The 16,700-nt window shown below is 54.8% G+C and overlaps 2 protein-coding genes and 2 non-coding genes across 8 annotated transcripts in view; all 4 read right to left on the bottom strand.

Moving 5' to 3' along the window:
• Positions 1–2,853, bottom strand: part of PLXDC1 (plexin domain containing 1) — a 61,349-nt gene extending 58,496 nt beyond the window's left edge. Inside the window, exon 1 of the mRNA XM_038547458.1 lies at positions 2,618–2,853. Within this exon, the coding sequence (XP_038403386.1) occupies positions 2,618–2,693 (76 nt within the window). The 5' untranslated portion in view covers positions 2,694–2,853. The remainder of the gene's footprint in view (positions 1–2,617) is intronic.
• A 1,879-nt stretch (positions 2,854–4,732) lies between these two features.
• On the bottom strand, positions 4,733–4,804 carry TRNAC-GCA. The gene has a single exon. It is a non-coding gene; the product is annotated as a tRNA-Cys (tRNA).
• Positions 4,805–5,418: 614 nt separating this feature from the next.
• TRNAC-GCA lies at positions 5,419–5,490 on the bottom strand. The gene has a single exon. It is a non-coding gene; the product is annotated as a tRNA-Cys (tRNA).
• Positions 5,491–6,150: 660 nt separating this feature from the next.
• ARL5C (ADP ribosylation factor like GTPase 5C) lies at positions 6,151–16,615 on the bottom strand. 5 transcript variants are annotated; one of them, XM_038547455.1, is made up of 6 exons: positions 13,140–16,615; positions 12,332–12,758; positions 11,181–11,241; positions 9,866–10,013; positions 8,901–8,984; positions 6,151–8,399 (listed from the first exon to the last, which is right to left on the bottom strand). In XM_038547455.1, exons 4-6 carry the CDS (start codon positions 10,007–10,009, stop codon positions 8,100–8,102), a joined length of 528 nt encoding a protein of 175 aa, XP_038403383.1. In that variant the 5' UTR covers positions 10,010–10,013; positions 11,181–11,241; positions 12,332–12,758; positions 13,140–16,615; the 3' UTR covers positions 6,151–8,099. The 5 variants fall into 5 exon arrangements, with proteins under 5 accessions (XP_038403383.1, XP_038403382.1, XP_038403384.1 ...); XM_038547454.1 differs by lacking the exons at positions 12,332–12,758; positions 13,140–16,615 and adding an exon at positions 11,877–12,308 and having other exon boundaries at positions 6,151–6,995; positions 8,248–8,399; XM_038547456.1 differs by lacking the exon at positions 12,332–12,758.
• Positions 16,616–16,700: the final 85 nt, after the last annotated feature.

Below are 16,700 nucleotides of genomic sequence, written 5' to 3'. Positions count from 1 at the left end.
AGTGCCTGGTGGGCAAGAAGGAGGCTGAAAGCAGAATCGTGACTAGAGGGGCCCTGGACACGAGCTGGTCCAAACTCCATTTTATAGAGGAGGAAACCAAGATACCGAGAAAGGAAGAAGCTGCCAGGGTCACCAGGGATTAGTGGTGGGCCTGATCTCCTGCCTCCCAGACCAAAGACATGGCCTCCAGCTGCCTCTTTCTGTCTGTTCCAGGCAGCCCTGGTTCCTCTCGGGCCAGACCCTGCTGCCCCTGCCATACCCTGTGCATCCTAAGGCCAACTTCCTGTGTGTCTACTTGTCAGCCTCTCAGTGGCCTGTCCTCACCTCTCGATGGTATCTTTGGGTCATTCATCTTTCTCCTGCTTCCATTCTAAAGATGGATGAAGTTACAAGGCTCCACCAAACCAACCAACCCATCAAGGGGGAGGGGAGGCCTCAGTTCGGATCCTGAGGCCCTGCAGCCCAGAGAGCTTGGAGCCTTGGGGTTGGATGGCACCCCGTCACATCCTGCTCCCCGCTGCGCTTTCACCACCAGGCTCAAGGGCTCCACCACTGATCTGAGCCAGGCTGTCCCTCCTTAATGGCCTCCCCCAGAATGTCCTACTCCCCCATCTCTTCCCAGAAGACACCCCCTTGCCCCCCCCCACCCCACCCCTGCCTCCGTCCCCCCCCCACCTCCCCCCTCCACACACACTCTTCCTCCAAACCAGCCAGGCCTGGTGAAAAACACCACTGGACTGAGAGTTAGCAGCTGCCCCCTCCACCCCCCACCCCCGGCTTCCTAGAGCTTCCCTAAGTCCAACCCATCTCTCCTGCTGCAGAGAAAGTCCTTTTTTTCCTGGCTGAGTCTCTGGCAAAGCTGAGAAGACACGGTGTCCTCTACTTAGAGATTTGATTCAAGTCTCTGCCTGCCCCTTCACTTTCTGGCCTCACCAGGTGTCTACTACCCCAACCTAATTCTGAAGAGGCAGTCCTAAGCCAGGCCCCAGGCTGGCCACCCACCCACCCCCATGGACACAGGCTCCTGACCTCCCAATTCCCCTTCCCCAAACCTCTCCGTGGTTCTTCCAATTCAGTCTGGGGCCCAGAGCCCTCCCTCATCATCCCAGTCACATTGTGAGTTCAAAAGATCTCACCAGGTTTGGGGCTGCAAAGGACCTCAAAAACTGACCTGTCCCACCTCTTCCTTTATATATATATTTTTTTTTGAATGACCAGTTACCCACATATATTAACACAAATCTGAAAAGGAAAGACAACAAAAAAATCTCTCATAATCTCACCACCAAGAGTCAAAGATTTTGCTCACAGCCTCACTTTCTAAGTAGAGAAATAGGCCCAGAGAAGGAAAGTAACTTGCTCAAGGTCACACAGCAAGTGAGATGCCGGGACAGGAAGCTAAGTCTCCGACCCTTCTCTGTGTGGTCTACCTGAAAACTGGTGCTTCTGTACCAGCAGCCTCTTGCCACACCAACTTCCATTGCTCTCTGTCCACATTTCCACCCTCCGCACTCTTCCCTACCCTCTCCTCGACAGGGACTCAGGCCTGTCTCAGCTGCATCCATGGACCATTAAAGTCAAGAACGCTGTCACTGATGCTGTGTCTGATGCTAGCACACCCCAGAGACACAGCAGCCCAACTACAGCATCTCCCTGAACAACCCCGTGCCCCTGCTCTATCCCATTTAAAGGACACTTATGTCAGTGAGGCATAATGCTCTATCTTCCCAATTCTGTCAAGAGGCTAGACTGCAAATTACCCACCTCTCCAACCCGAGAAGGTCTGGGTGTTTGAGGAGAAAGGAAGGGAATGCAAAATTGCATGCTGAAAAATGGTTCTTTTATGAGAGACTCAAGGTAGACCTAAGAAAGGACTTCCAGGCAGGAGAGATGACTGTGAACAGGTATAGGGGAGAGGAGTGTGCAAATAGGAGCCCTCCGCTTTCCAGAACCAGAGCAGCTAACGGCCAAAGTCCACCAGGAGAGCAGAGCAGGAGTGACAGGAGGATCCTGGAGACTGGGGAATGGGGGAGCGGCAAGTTGCTTCTTCCTGAGCCCAGGACTATTCTCCAGGCTCCAAACAGGGAGAGGAAGGCAGTAGGACGGCTGCTCTGGGAGAGATGCTGGATGCTGGATCTCCACCAACCCTCAGATCAGAAAGGGACTCAGATCCAACCTGGGTCAGCTTGGGGCAGGGGTGGAGAGCCGGATGGAAGGGAAGAGGAGGCAAAGCTGGGGCAGGGGGCACCCCAGATTCCCCATCTCATCAGAATTCAGCCTCCCTCAGTGCGGCCAAGGGTCCCTATGACTCCCCCACCGTCCTGTTGGGAGCCAGAGCCCACTGCCATATGTAGCCCCCTCTACTGGGGTCCCTCCAGTGTCCTTCCAGGAGGAAAGGAGGAGTGGGGGGCGTCAGGGACCCATGCCTCCAGCCTCACTCGCACACCCCATGTGTTTAAGAAAGTGGGTCCCTGTCCACCTGCCACAGCCCACGGAGCTCCTGGCCCTCGGCGGAGTCCCCGCGGCCACCCACCCGGCCGGACATCGCCAGCCCGCGGGGACTCGCCCCGTGCCCACGCCCGCCCCCGCCCGCCCCGACCCACCCGGCCGGTCCTACCTGCTCCGGGCGGGGGGCTCAGCGCCCGGGCCGCCTCCCTGAGCACCAGCACCGCGAGCCACAGCTCTGCCCGCATGGTGGGCGCCAGGACGCCCCGGCCGCTGCGGCCCCGGCCCGGCCCCGGCCCCGGCCCCGGCCCCCGCCAGGCAGGCGCCCGGCTCGGGCGGCGCGGTCCCCGGGGCTGGCGCGCCGAGGGCTGGGCGGCGAGGAGGCGGCGAGCGAGCGGAGCGGCGGCCTCCCGGAGCGCGGACGGGGACGGGGACGGGGACGGGGACGGGGACGGGGACCGGGAGGGGGCGGGGCGGGGGGCGCGGCGCCTCCCGAGCGCTCCCCGAGTCTTCCCCGGCCCTCCCAGCCCTCCCGGAGCGCTCCCCGCGGCGGGAGTGGTGCGGGGGGGCTGGGGGCGGAGTAGGGCAGCGGGCGGATGGCCCCCACCCCCCACCCCGCACCTCAGCTCCTGCCTCCCTTCCCCTCCCCCACCCCCTGGGAGACCGCGGACTCGAGACGCGGGTGGGAGGGGAGAGCCTCCCCCGGTCCAGGCAGGCGCCCTTGCCCGGGCGCTGGACTCCCGCCCCCTGCCCCCTGCCCCCCTGCCCCCCGGGTCTCCCGGGCTTCCCGCCTTCCTGGGCTGTTCCTCAGAGTTCCGGGGGCTTGTGATGCCCATCCTCACCCCAGGAACGTCCCCTAGCAGCAGAGACACCCCACCACCGCCCAGCTTCTCTCGCCGACAGAGGCCCGAATTCCACTCTCCTCCCCAGGACTCTTCTCCCTTTTTCCCCGTCACGCCCCCCCAGCCCCCCACCCCCCGTTTCCAGCACCATCTTGCCCACCAGCCTAACGGGGGGGGCGGGGGGGGGCTTACCCCTACTTTAAAACAGCCCGGACCTCCCCTCACCCCCAGAAGGTAACGGAGACCACCCTTCTCTCTGGGGACCCCAGGCCTGCTCAGGGTCCCAATCAATCCTCAAAACCAGCTGCAGAACAAGAAGCCGTCTCACCCCCACCTGCCACCACCTTATGACAGACTCTGGGGAGAGATCACCTTTTTTTTTTTTTTTTTTCCCCTTTTCTTCCAGGACAGAATAAAAATACCCGCAATTTAGATTTAATAGACGGCAGGGAATCAGGTCAGGACACAGAGGTGCCTGTTCCCCGCCGCTCCCCACCACCCCCCCCCTCCCGCCCCCGACCTACTTCGTGCGATGACAAGGAGCTGGGAGCCCTGGAGGGTGGGAGTGTGAGGGGTGAGGGGCACTTGGTTTCTCAGGGGCTGGGGCCTAAGGACTGGACAGTTGCAGGCAGGTAGTGGATGAACGCTGAGAGCCCTTGAGGGAATTCCCCAGGAAGAAGGACCCGGGCGGGTACAGAAGAAGGAACAGTGTGGGCTGGGTGGGGTGGGGTGGGGGTGGGGGGAGTTCCCTGACACTGGGGACAAAGACAGGACCTGAGAAGACTCCTCAATCTCTCAGAATCCCAGTTCCTCCTTCCTCTAGATCCAGGGTCCCAGAAACGACATCCTCCAGCCCTAAACGCTAAGTCCTTTACAACGGGACAAGGCAAGGCCGGTCTGTAAGTTCTTCCTGGTGTCTAATTCAAATCCCGATTTTGCCGACTCTCTACTGGGAAGAGGCCTCCGCCTCCAGCTGCGGCTTCTTGCTGCCCTCTAGCGGCCACGTGGCGAGCCGCGGGCTGGTGTGCAAGGTCTCTTTAAGGGCTCAGATCGAAAACAGCAGCTTGGAAATAATTCGAAGAGTGACGTGTAAATTTTTTTTTTTATGTGAGCCTCTAGAACTTGAGTGTACATCAGAATCACCTGGATGGCTTATACACATTTCTAGGCGTCGCCCCCCGAGTCTCTGATTCAGTACTTCTAGGAAGAAGCCGAGAATCTGCATTTCTAACACGTTCCCAGGTGGTGGTGCTCGTCCTGGGATCACTTTTCAAGAGCCATTGCTTGAGAATTCCTGCTTCTTGCACTCTCGTCTTTCGTGCACCAGTTGTCGTCTGCCCAAAAGAGAGGTGGCGATGGCAGCGTCTACATAAAGTATTGGAGGGAGGGAAATAACACGGAGACAAAGAACGTGTAGCCCAGGGAAAACCGAAAAATTCTTGCCAAGGGGGCACCCGGATTTGAACCGGGGACCTCTTGATCTGCAGTCAAATGCTCTACCACTGAGCTATACCCCCTCCGCTGACGTTGGGCTGTAGTAGCTTCTTAGTGCTATAGCGCGCAGGCGCCGTGCCGAGCTTCTCAAAAGTAGGGTCCGATGTTTACAAAAGCTGGAAATTACATGAATCTCAAAACATTACTCGCCGGGACACAGAACTTGTTTCCCGAAGCTCTGGACTACAGATCTCTACTGACGGTGTGAGCAAAATGCAGTTTGGAAATGTGGGAGGGGAAATCCCTCGAGATCCTTCGCGATCCCTGGTCTCGGGGACATTCCCTGTGCCGAGGTCCCCCTCCCCTGCCCCGTCGGAGCCCCTGTATTGCTTCTTGGCGCCCCTCTCTCCGTCCTGCACTCTCAGGCAGGCTTCTCTGCGCCTTCCTTCCCCGGCCCTCGGCCCCAGCGCTGCCGGAGTCCACCTGGGCTTAACCCGGAGCTCCTCGCTCTCGCGCTGCTTCCCACCTGTAAACCCACACGCGGGCTGAGCGCGTGGTTCTGCGGGGCCAAGACTCCATCCTCGCCTGTCTGCAAAAGGGGGTAGCAGGGCCCTAGGTGACACCCCCTCGTCCCTGCCAGGGCACTTTGAGAGATGGACCGAAGGACAAAGAAAAACAGGAAAAGGCTGACGACGAGAGGGGGCACCCGGATTTGAACCGGGGACCTCTTGATCTGCAGTCAAATGCTCTACCACTGAGCTATACCCCCAGCACGCCAGCTGCTCCTTATTACAATGAATTTCTGTAGTGTAAGGGAATATTAAATTGCATTTTTATCTGAGGTCAGTATCAAAGCGACCTAATGAAAAGAACCAAGAATCTGAATAGAAATGGCTAGAATCGCAGAGTTTTTTCTCCACCCTGATGCTTCAGGAAAACCACAGGATTGAGAAATCCTGGGCCTTCTACAACCGTGTCCAGACTGTCCCCAAGATATCTACTGCCTGACTTGGGAAAGAGAGAAACCCACGGACTCCAGGACCATCTCAGGTCTAATGGGGTAACAGCACTGCTCCGTGTGTACAGATGGACAGCCTGGGTTTCCATCCTGTCTCCAGCTCTACCTAGATTGGACTCCTGGGTCTCTAATCCCTAAGGGCTCCTCCTCCCCTCCTCCAGGAGTCCTCATCAAACCACTCGCACCCTTGGACCCAGGTGGAGCCAAAAGATCCCAGCCCTGGCAAACCAGGAGTCAATTACCTGGCAGAGGGTGGTAAAGCCCAGGACCGAAGAGCCAGCCAATCCCCTGGCCAGATGGACTCTTGAGGCCCTACCCCCTCCATTTCCAAGGAGGATTTCCCCTTACCTGAGAGCCCTGTACAAAAACCAAAAGCCAGTTTGAAGCACAGATAGAAGAAGCAGGCAGAAATAAGAAGTGAACAGTTTTCAATGGCATTTATTACACTTGTATTAAAAAAACTCTAAAACAATGAAAAAATCATTACAAAAGACCATCGAGACAGGCACACTGTGGAAATTGAAGACATTTGGGAGGCGTGAGATTCACACTGGAAGGACTGGAGGGCCTAGGATGGGACGGCTCACCACTCAAAAGCTGTGGTCAGAGCCAGCACCTCAGAGGGAACAGAAAGGCAAGGAAGAGTGGAACTCCCCACAGTGCAAGGGACTATTCCGCCTGGGATGTCCCATTCTTCTCCTTCTCCCTTCCCACCAGTGTTTGGCTCTCCCCTCCTTCCCCTGAGCCTGTCCTTTCACCTTTCTGGAATCTCCTTTGCTCAAAGATGGCTAAGGGGCCAGAAAGCTGGGGCAGGAATCAAGGGATGGCAGGGGGTGGTCCTAGGAAATAAAGACCAATTCCAGGGGTCTCTTAACTCTGTCACCCATTTTTTTCCTTGGGGTTGTGGGCTGAGGGGATGGGGCTCCACTTCCCGATCCCTTGATGTGCCCAACAGCTTGCCTGTGCCTCCAAGGACACCTGCTTCCACTGAGTGAAGGGCAGCTCTTCTGCTGTCCCATCTGCAGCAATTCAGGGTGGGCAGCCTAGCCACTCAGTGGCAGGGTTGGTTGGACTGTGGCAATCTCACTATCCATTGCTGTCCCAGTGGCCATCAGAGAATCGTAGAAAAATAATAGTCACTTGGGTTTTCCACCCATGAAGGCCAAGCAAAACCCCCAAAGTTTTTGGTTAGCCTCAGGTCAGGACATCAGTTGGCGGTGGCCTGAGAGTGCATCCACTGGAGCCCCGCAGGCAGCCTGCAGAGAGGAGGGAACACGGCAAGGATCAATATATCCTGTGAGGATGACAGCCTCCAAGGCCCCAGCCCCAACTCAGAGCTGATTGAGGGGACCACCAAAGTTTCACCCAATCTCCCAATCAACAAATATAAACCGACTGAGTACCCACTATGCATCAGGTCCTATGCTAGGAGCTGGGGTTACTGGTGAAAACACAGACATACCCTCTGGGGCTTACAGTCTAGCAGAGGAGATGGATATGGGTTGGGGCAGGGAATGGCAAGGACACTACAAGAAATGTGTGGGTCCTTGGGCAGACCTGCCTAAAGTCTCCAGACACCTAGGTCCCCAGCCTGCTGTGATCCCACTTGAGAGAGAAGAGGAAAGAGATTTTTTTTTTTTTCCAGGCCTGATTCGAAGCTCTTTCTACGTGATCGTGACCTCGTGACCTCATTCCATCACGTCCTTCAGCAGCTACTTTCTTGGTGGCCCCTTCCTGGTACCTTATCTAAAATTGCAACATTTGTCCACATACTTTCAATCTCCCTTTCCTACTGGATCTTTTCCAAGCCTCACCACTTTTTAACTTGCTATCAATTCTTCTTAATTGTTTATTGTCTGCTCCCTCCCACTGGCGAGTAAGCTCCATGAGGGCAGGGAGGTTTGTGTTTTGTTTGCTGCTGTTTCTCCAGTGCCTAGAAAAGTTCTTAGCACAAATTTGGTGCTTGATACATGTTGAATAAATGATACCATTTGCTCTCTACAGAAACTCGAAGAGGGAGTAGGATAATCATCTTCCTCCTTACAGATGAGAAAACTCAAGGTTGGAAAGAATCAGTGACTTCTGTCTGGAAGACTTGTCCTTCAGGTCTTCCCATGACCGCTCCTCTCCATTCTGGTCTTGGCCCAAAGGTCACCTCCTAATAGAGGTTGTCCTTGACCACCAGGGCTAAATCAGACCCAATCCTGCCCCATCTATCACTTTTAATCCAATCTCACTTCCTTCATGGCACCTCTCAGTACCTAAAATGTTTGTGCTTAGAGAGAGGTGACTCTCCCCCTACTAGAATAAGCCTCCTGAGAGCAGCCACGCTATCTCGCTCACCGCTTACCCACAGCACCTCAGCTGTTAAGTGAGTGCTCAACTGACTTGGCCCAGGAGCTAACAGTGAGCCAGATTCTGACAGGAGAGAAACAGGAGAAGGTTCTGATGGTCAGCTGTTCATTGGTTGGGCCAGACCCTGGAGGTCCAGGTGGGGCAGCCACTAACCCTTCCCCGGTGAGGGCACAGCAGCCCTGTATGTGCCATGGGTGGTCTTTGATGGCGCTAAGAGTGAGGAATTGAGAGATCTCCACGGTGGTCATGGAGTTCTTCATATCCTGCTTGTTGGCAAAGATCAGGACGGAAGCGTCTCGCAGAGCCTGTGGACAGAGGAGCCCAGCCCTGGTCAGCCTGCCAGGCCTAACCTCCCTCCGCCTCCCCCCATGAGTCCTCCCTAGCTCCTCTGCTGTCTCTGCAAGAGAGGCCCATGTCCAGGTGGGAGCGGGATGGGGCAACCACATCCACCAACATCAACACCTCATGGAATGCCTCCCCACCAGCTCATGTGATCCTTACAACAGTCCTATGAGGCAGGAATTTGGTGATCCTCCCCATGTTATACTTGGGGAAACTGAGAGAAGTGAAGGGACTTGTCTGGGGGCCCCAGGGTGGGTGAGAAGTGGGATCACACCTGAACCAGCAGTTCTGGCTTCTGCAATCAACTGTGCTGAGGGCATTATGGCCCTTCATCTAGGATAAACTAGCTGGGGTAGCAGCTCACAGACACTGGGGGATCAGGAAGGAACCTCAGAGAGGCCAAGTGAGTAGGCTGAGGTCACACGGCTAGTCACCAGGCTCTCTCCCAACCTCAGGGGCCTTACCTCATGGGCCAGCATCTTATGCAGCTCCTCTCGAGTGGTCAGCAGCCGGTCCCGGTCCGTGCTGTCAATCACAAGGATGATGAACTAGCCAGCAGAAGGGAACTGTGAGTGAGTGGTGGGCTTTCTCTCAGATGAAAGGGTCTCCAGCTCACTGTGATCCCTGACCTCTCATGTTAATTACTTCTTCCATCCAGACAGTGGGGGAACATAGAACAACTCAGATCATGTACGCTAAGCCCTGGGTGTTCATGACTGCATTCAGGTCCCACCACAACCTTGTGCAACTGGGACCAGTGTTAACCCCATTTATAAATAAGGAGACAGGGGTGCGGGGCTGTGTGGCTCCCTCAGTTAAGTGTCTGCCTTCAGCTCAGGTTATGAGACCAGGGTCCTGGCATCACCATAAGACCAGGGTCCTGGGATCAAGTCCCGTGTGTCAGGCTCCCTGCTTAGTGGGAAGTCTGTTCTCCTTCCAACCTTCCTCCTGCTAGTGATCTCTCTCTCAAATAAATAAAATCTTAAAAAAAATAAAAATAAAACACCTATAAGGAGATGGATTCAGCAAGATGATAGATCTCGCTCTAGGACACACAGGTGGTGAGTGGCAGTGCTGGAATTCACACTCAATCTCCATCTCACTCTAGGAAGAAAACCACTGCAATCTACTGCTGCCCTGGAGACCCAGGACCTACTCCATGCAGCACATCACACAGAAAGCTGCCAGCAAGCAGACAACGCTGCCAAGAGGTATTCAAAAATTTTAACAAAACATTGTGCTGCGTTAAGTACTTGAAACATATGCATTAGCTATTGTTTTATTATTTAATATTCACAACAGTTCAGGGAAGTCACTCTTAGAGTCTCTACCTCACATAGTGGGAGAACCAAGGCTCAGAGAGGTTAAGTGATTGGCTCATGCCACACAGCTACCCTTGAGGCCCCTCTGGCCCCAGTGCTGCACTCACCTCCGTGTTGGAGTAGTATGAGTTCCAGGTAGAGCGCAGAGCCTCCTGTCCCCCTATGTCCCACATGAGGAAGTGTGTCTTTTGCAGAACAATCTCCTCCACGTTGCTACCGATGGTGGGAGATGTATGGATCACTTCATTCATCAGGCTGGGATGGGGGAGAAGACACCAAACGCTCAGCCCACCCAGCTCCCAGCTCTGGCCCCTCACCCCTATGCTCATGAGATTCAGGCTGCCTCTAACTCAGAACAACTCGGCCAAGGTTGGCCAAGGCTCTGGGCACAGGGAAATGCAGGCAGGAGTGAGACCAAGTCCTAGCCTGGTGTGGAAACCCACCCCCCAGAGGGGAGTCACATTAGAGCAAGTGTCCTCAAACTTTCAAATGCAGTTGAATCCCCTGGGAGTCTTGTTAAAATGCAGATTTGGATCTAGTGAGTCTAGGCTGGGGCCCAGTGTCCTGCCTTTCCTACAAGCTTCTGGATGATGCCAAGTGCTGTTGGTCTGTGGACCATGCTTGAGTAGCAAAAGATTGGGAAAAGAAGGCGGATACAAGCGAAGGTTATTGGAGAGGTGCTTTCTTTAAAAGGGAAAGCACTCACATATTTATATGTAGGGAGTGCCTCTGGGAGACCTGGGCGTCAGGGGGTGGGCGGGAAACTTTTCACTGTATGTGCCTGTAATGTCCAATGTTCTCTGCTTTTCTGGTTTAAAATAAACATTTACATATATTTCTTTTTCAGGAGAAGATTTTCCTAAGTCATCACTTTCTGGAAGCTCCAAGGGGGGAGAGATGCCATCCAGAGAGTGGATATTGAGAAAAACTCCGATGGATAATTACTCAGCCAGATTCTGCTATTGGGAGCTACAGAGCTCAGCCAGACTCAAAACTGGCCCTCCCCTTTGGGTTTGAAGAAAGGGAGAAAGTTAAGAGGCAAAGGTGGGGTGCAGGAGTCAGAAGGGAGGGACCTGCCGCTAGAGGGAGCCAAGAGCAGGGAGGCAGGAAGAGAAGTCCGTTTCTGAAAGCTTGGCCTGCAACCGGGTCGGAAAGGGTCCGGGGTGGTGTAGGGTGGATGACAGGGAGTATTGGGGTTGCCCATACCGAACAGGATTCGAATGCCAGGCGAGGGGCCACAGAACTGAAGGACCTCTATGCCAGGAAGATCACACCAGCTTTCCACCCCCATCACTACTCCTGGCTACTGGAAAACCAGGGAACCCAGGGAAGGGCTCCAGTGATTGGTCCAAATGTCTGTCAGTCTGGTGGGAACATCCAACCGACGCCCCCCACCCCACCCCTTCCATCAGAGTCACTTACAACTGGTAGAGAATGGTGGTCTTTCCTGCATTGTCCAGTCCCACGATGATAACCTTGTGTTCTGGAGGCATCCAGGGCGGAAGGGCAGGGTCAGGGCCAAACTCAGTGACCAAGGGACTGAGTGCCCCACCGGGCTTCCCAGGAAGGAGATGGGTGTTTCCAGAGAGCTAGGAGACCTCTGCCCACTGGACCACATCTGCTGCCCTGCACCCCTCCCCGACAAAACTCCACCAGGACAGGTTTCCTTCCCCGGGGGCCCCGGACGCCCGCGCTACTCCCGGACAGTGGAAATGAGAGCTGCGCCCCGTCTCCCTCGCTCCACATTTCCAGAAAAGCGGCTGTCCGAAAGATCCGGGGCGCCCTGGGCTTGCCAAGAGAAGGGGCCCTGGAGGAAGAGCCGAGCACGAGGTCGCAATCGCAGGAAACCGGCGGCAGCTTGCAGCCAGGAGGACGGAGGCTCGCCCAGCCCTGCGCCCCGGGGTGCCCCGAAGCGCGCCACCGCGAGGAGCCGGCGAGGAGTGGACGGGGAGGGGGGCAGGCGAGGGGCAGAGGAGACCGCGGAGTCTGCAAGGAATGTCCACGCAGGACCCTCGGAGCCCGAGGTCCCCCAGCGCATCCGCCCCAACCCCAGATCCGGGGAGCCCCAGGTGGCAGCCGGATGAAAGCGGTCGCTTGAACGCACTGTGCGCCCTTTACCCTGGTTCCCGAAGATGCCCATCAACTTGGCGATCAGTTGTCCCATGGTGCGTCTCAGGCCAGAGAAGGGAAAGACTCAGCGACCCTGGGGGGACCCCGCTCGAGCCAGGGTGCTTGGAACCCCGCCCCCGGGGAGGGCCGAGCAAGTTCACAGGAGCTCAGCGAGTCACCTGCGGAACCTGGGAATCCCCTGGGACCCTGGCCCCTCGCGAGTGCTATGAATGTCACAATGACAACGAACTGGCTATTTGTCTAGAGGCCTGGAGGTGCATGGAAAATGGGGTCCAGACTCCACATCTCTTTGCTTGGAGAAAACTCCAGAGGTTCTCTGGGTGAACTGCTCCCACCCCATTACCCCCCATCAAGGAGGCCTAGCACAACGACCCACTCCCAGGGCCCAGCTCTCCCTTCTCCTAGTGTCATGTCTGAGGCACTAGACTGAAGCAAAACTCTACCTTCTGCACTTGCCAGCTGTGCGGAGTAGACGGCTCACTGATCCTCTCTGAACTGAGAGAATGCTCCTACCCTCAACAGGTCTCTAGTGGTTTCACTAGTATGGATCTTGTAGGCCACTTCACTCAAGGTGAGTTCCCTTAGGGAAGGGCAGGGTCTCCCTTCGTCTGGTAGGTCCCTTGGTGACAGGCAACTCCTAGGAATAAATCAGTACTGCTTCTATGACTCATTGGCAAACCGACTGCTCAGGCACAGCTCCCAGACCCCGGGGACGGGCAACTGAAGGTAGGGATCCAGCCAAAAGAGAGATCTCAACTAGAGACCCTACAGAGGGGGTACCGGATGCCATGAGCCAGCAGAAGAGAACATGAGCCAAGAGAGAGCCAGGCTGGAGGAGGGGACTCTTGTGAATTTCCTTCTTTGCTTAAACTAGGAAAAAAACAGAAAACGAAAAGAGAAGTGAAAAGGCAAACCAACCTCAGGCTGAAGGGGCAGTTTAGGAGAAGCCAGTTATCACATGGAACAATCAACTCCTTCTGCCCCACTGCCATGGCCCACCTACTGCGCTCCTCTCCACCAAGGGAACAACACCTACTCATCTCCGTGCTTCTGCCTCCCTGACTCAGCACAGCCCTATTCACCTTTGTAAAACACAGTCTGTCACTCCACAGCTCACAAACCTTCAATGGTTCCCTATTGCCCACTGGATTCAGATCAGCCACACACACACCCTTGACATTCAAGAGTTGGTGAACAGCCCCACCTGCCTTTACACGTGATCTTCCACATTCTGCAGCTACTGATCCTTACCCACAGACGTCCAGCTCCTTCCAATGGTGCTTTTGCTTCCGTGTTTCCTCCACCTGAATGTCTTTCACCTTTTCAGAAAGGATTCCTAAAAGCCTTTAACTGCCTGCCATAAAAGCCACCCACTTCCCCAAGCCCTGGCCTGGTTCTCCAGACAGGTGGGGCTTCGCTCTACCCTGAGATTGTAGACTGGCCTGCTTTGGCCAATCAGCTGTGAGGCCTGGAGGGTGGGGTTCATGTCTTGTTCACTTGTGTTCTCCCCTGCACACTCCTGGCCTGGTCCAGTGCCTGGCACACAGTAGGAACATGTTGCTATTGGGGAGAAGTACAAGGAGTTATGCATAGCCTGAGAAGTGGTGTTTGGAACATTAAAAAAGAAGTGTGAGCGCAAGTTGAAGAGGAATGAGGAAGGCTGGGAAGTGAATGGAGAGAAGAGGGAAAACAGTTGGCTAAATAAGGAATTCTCATCCCAACCGCCTTGGTGCTTGGAGTTAGAGGGAAGAAGAATTGTCTACCAGAGCCCATTTCAGCCCAGGGAAGGAGTGCCGGGTGCGATAGTGTGGGGGCACAGAAGGGTGCTGGGGAAGCAGCAATATTTTAAGCACTTTTACCATCTGTTTCCGGGGTGGGGGGAGGAACCCCCTAGTGCATCCTGCCCCCCCCTCCCCCGAACTATCACCACCAATTGCAGAATTGAAAGTGACATTCTGCTTTCTGGAACATATTCAGTAAATAGACAAGAGCTGCCTCTGCTGCCAGGCCTGGTGCCTGGGTCTTAGGGGGCACTCATTCATTTATTTAACAAATATGAGTCAGGAGTTAGGAAATAGGCCAAGGAGACAAAACAGACCCAGTCTGGGTCTTTTGGAGCCTACGGTCTAGTGGGAGAGAGAAATATACACGTCAAAAAATAAAACCAAAACAAACCCCTGAGAGACAGTAGGTAGGAAGGCCTGATTTAGAAGGGAGTCAAGGCACATTTTTCTGAGGATGTGATTATTGGAGCTAAGACAAGATTTTTCTGTAGGGTACCAGCTGGAACACCCATTCCTCCTGGGCTATAGAGGTCACACCCAGGACTGAGGCCTCTCAGACCTCAGCTCAGAAGCTGGGCGGAAGCTACTAGGCAAGGAAGGAGATGAGGGGTCCCAGATAAGAGGGGTCCCCGGTGCCTCAGTTCCCAACTCCCTGAGGTGGCTTTGATGGTAGTACCAGGCCTCTCCAGACCTAATCCCAGTCAACTTCAAGGTTGTTGAAATCCTCACATGCTGGGACACTTGGGTGGCTCAGTGGTTGAGCATCTGCCCTCAGCTCAGGGCATGATCCCAGGGTCCCAGGAGCAAGTCCCACATTGGGCACCCCGTGGGGAGCCTGCTTCTTCCTCTGCCTCTCTCAGTGTCTCTCATGAATAAATAAAATCTAAAAAAAAAAAAAAAATCCTCACATGCTGACAACCACCAACGTGCTAAATGCACATCAGTTGAGGGCTTGTGGTTACCAAAAGACAAGAATCTTCTTGCTTCATCTCTCAAGATCTCCAAACCACCTAGAAATGCCCCCGCCTGCGAGTTCCGGGCAAATGCAATTTCAGGCAGAAGGCACACGAAGAGGAGACAAACATATATTCAGACACCTGCTTCTTCCTCCCCAAGCCTCCTCCCCTTGCAGATGCTGCAGCAGGGCCATTAGCACGAGACCCGAGGCTCACAGGCACCACAGAACCTGAACCCCAAAGACTGGAGTTCAGGTCCTTGCTCCATAGCCATGTAACTATGGACAAGTTGCTTAGCCTCACTGAGCTTTATCTGAAGTTAATAATCCCTGCCTTTGATTCCAAATATCAGACTCCACCCCCAGTGGAGCTCTCTGCAGTTCCCTGATTCTCCAGACCAAGCACCCAGCTGTCTTCTGCTCTTCTCTTGGGTGTCCTCCCACAGGCACCATAAACACGCCGTGTCCAAAAGCTAGACATTGTTTCTGCCTCTAACCTGGTTTTTCCACCTGCTTCCTCTGTGTCCAGGAAGACCATCACCCACAGCCACCCCCAGACACCTCCCTGTCTCTCACTGACTGACCGCCTCCAATTGCTCTCCAAAAGCTCTGGATTCTAACTGCTCAATGTTTCTGGCAGCCACTGCCTCCTTTCCCATCCCACAGCTGTGGCCTAGTGAAGCCCCCCTTATTTTTTACCCAAAGTATTTCAGCTGGGTCCAGGCTAAGCCCTCCCAATCTGTGCTTCCAACCGCAACTGAAGCAACATTGCCATTGCTGCTTACAATCCTTCAGTCTCTGCACACCAGCTTCAGGACAAAGCCCAAACTCAACACGACAGTGATCTGCTCTTGCCGACCCTTCTCGGACCACCACCTGGAGAGCACACTTTGCTGGTGAAGTGCCAGGAACATGCCATGCATGTCACCTGCTTCCTTTGTCTTCAACACTTCCCCCCAGGTTAACTACTAACCAGCCTTCTAGACTCCACTCAAACCTCACCTCCTCCAAGAAGCCTCTCCTGGCCTCCTCAGGTTAAGGGAATTCCCCTTCTTCCAGGTTCCTGCAGGACCCAGGGCTGCTCACAGCAAGAGAGGTCTCTGTGCTGTCCTAAGTTGTCTGTGGCTGCCTTTTGGACTTATGCCTAGTACGTGGTAGGTGCTCAATAAATGCTCAACTAGTAAACACGGGATTAAAGGGTTCATTCTACTGAAAGGCAGTGGGCTAAGAATGCTAGACTGGGAGGCAGAGACTGGACTCCAATTCCAGTAGTCTTTGCCATCAAATGCCTGAGGCCTTGGGCCTACCTAGTTCCTTTTCTTGGGTCCGCTAACCCCTCACCTGGAAGGTCTAGATGTCTGTTGCCCTTTACACACCACACCACACCCACACCCTTTTTGGCAGAAGCATTCAGGTGAGGGACCCAGGAGCTCTAGTCATCCAGGTCCACCACCCCAGAAATAACCAGGAGAGTAATGGTTTGAGTGCCCTGTGAGGCACAATAGAGGTGACAACAGTGACAACTGCCAGGGGTCCACATCCTGCCAGCTAGTGATGACAGGAATTGACAGTCACCGGCTGACTTTCTCACTCTTGATGTTCTTAGGCTGGGGCTGAGGGATCCCACATTCTCTGACCATCCCCCTAGTAGACCTCTTGGGTTCCATAAAGCTGGCTATCAGGGGCATCAATGGAAGGAGCCAGAAGGAGCTCAGCCACTCTCTTAGGAGGTATCAGGCACGAGCGGGGCCACAGGAGCCAAAAAACAAGCACACGTCTTTAAGACATTGTGCCAGTGAGTCTGGATCTCACCCACTGAATAATGCCTCTGACACCCCATTTCTCCACGTTGGCTATCTTTTCTGGCTTAACCTCTGGGGAAACGGGGAGGACTTGGGGCTGAATGGGAAGCTGCAGCTGAAACTGGCCACACAGCTCCCATCAAGCTTGACCGTAATGCATCAGAGAGCTGCAAAACAAAGCACTATTTCTCCTGTTGAATAAACAACTTGGAACCCAGCTTCTCTGTGCACCCACCCCTTCACACTCCCCCACACGTAGGCAGCTCCCACA

The sequence above is a fragment of the Canis lupus genome, chromosome 9 (assembly GCF_011100685.1).
Source record: "Canis lupus familiaris isolate Mischka breed German Shepherd chromosome 9, alternate assembly UU_Cfam_GSD_1.0, whole genome shotgun sequence".
NCBI lineage: Eukaryota > Metazoa > Chordata > Mammalia > Carnivora > Canidae > Canis > Canis lupus.
This window is presented reverse-complemented; position numbering and strand designations above follow the sequence as displayed.

What these genes read in the sequence shown, in the direction of transcription:
- ARL5C (XM_038547453.1), bottom strand. Translation starts at nt 11,922, where the DNA reads ATGGGACAACTGATCGCCAAGTTGATGGGCATCTTCGGGAACCAGG. An exon ending in ACCACCATTCTCTACCAGTT is followed by an intron (nt 10,014 to 11,180) that starts GTAAGTGACTCT and finishes CCCCCATCCCAG; the next exon opens with CCTGATGAATGAAGTGATCC. An exon ending in CATACTACTCCAACACGGAG is followed by an intron (nt 8,985 to 9,865) that starts GTGAGTGCAGCA and finishes TCTGCTGGCTAG; the next exon opens with TTCATCATCCTTGTGATTGA.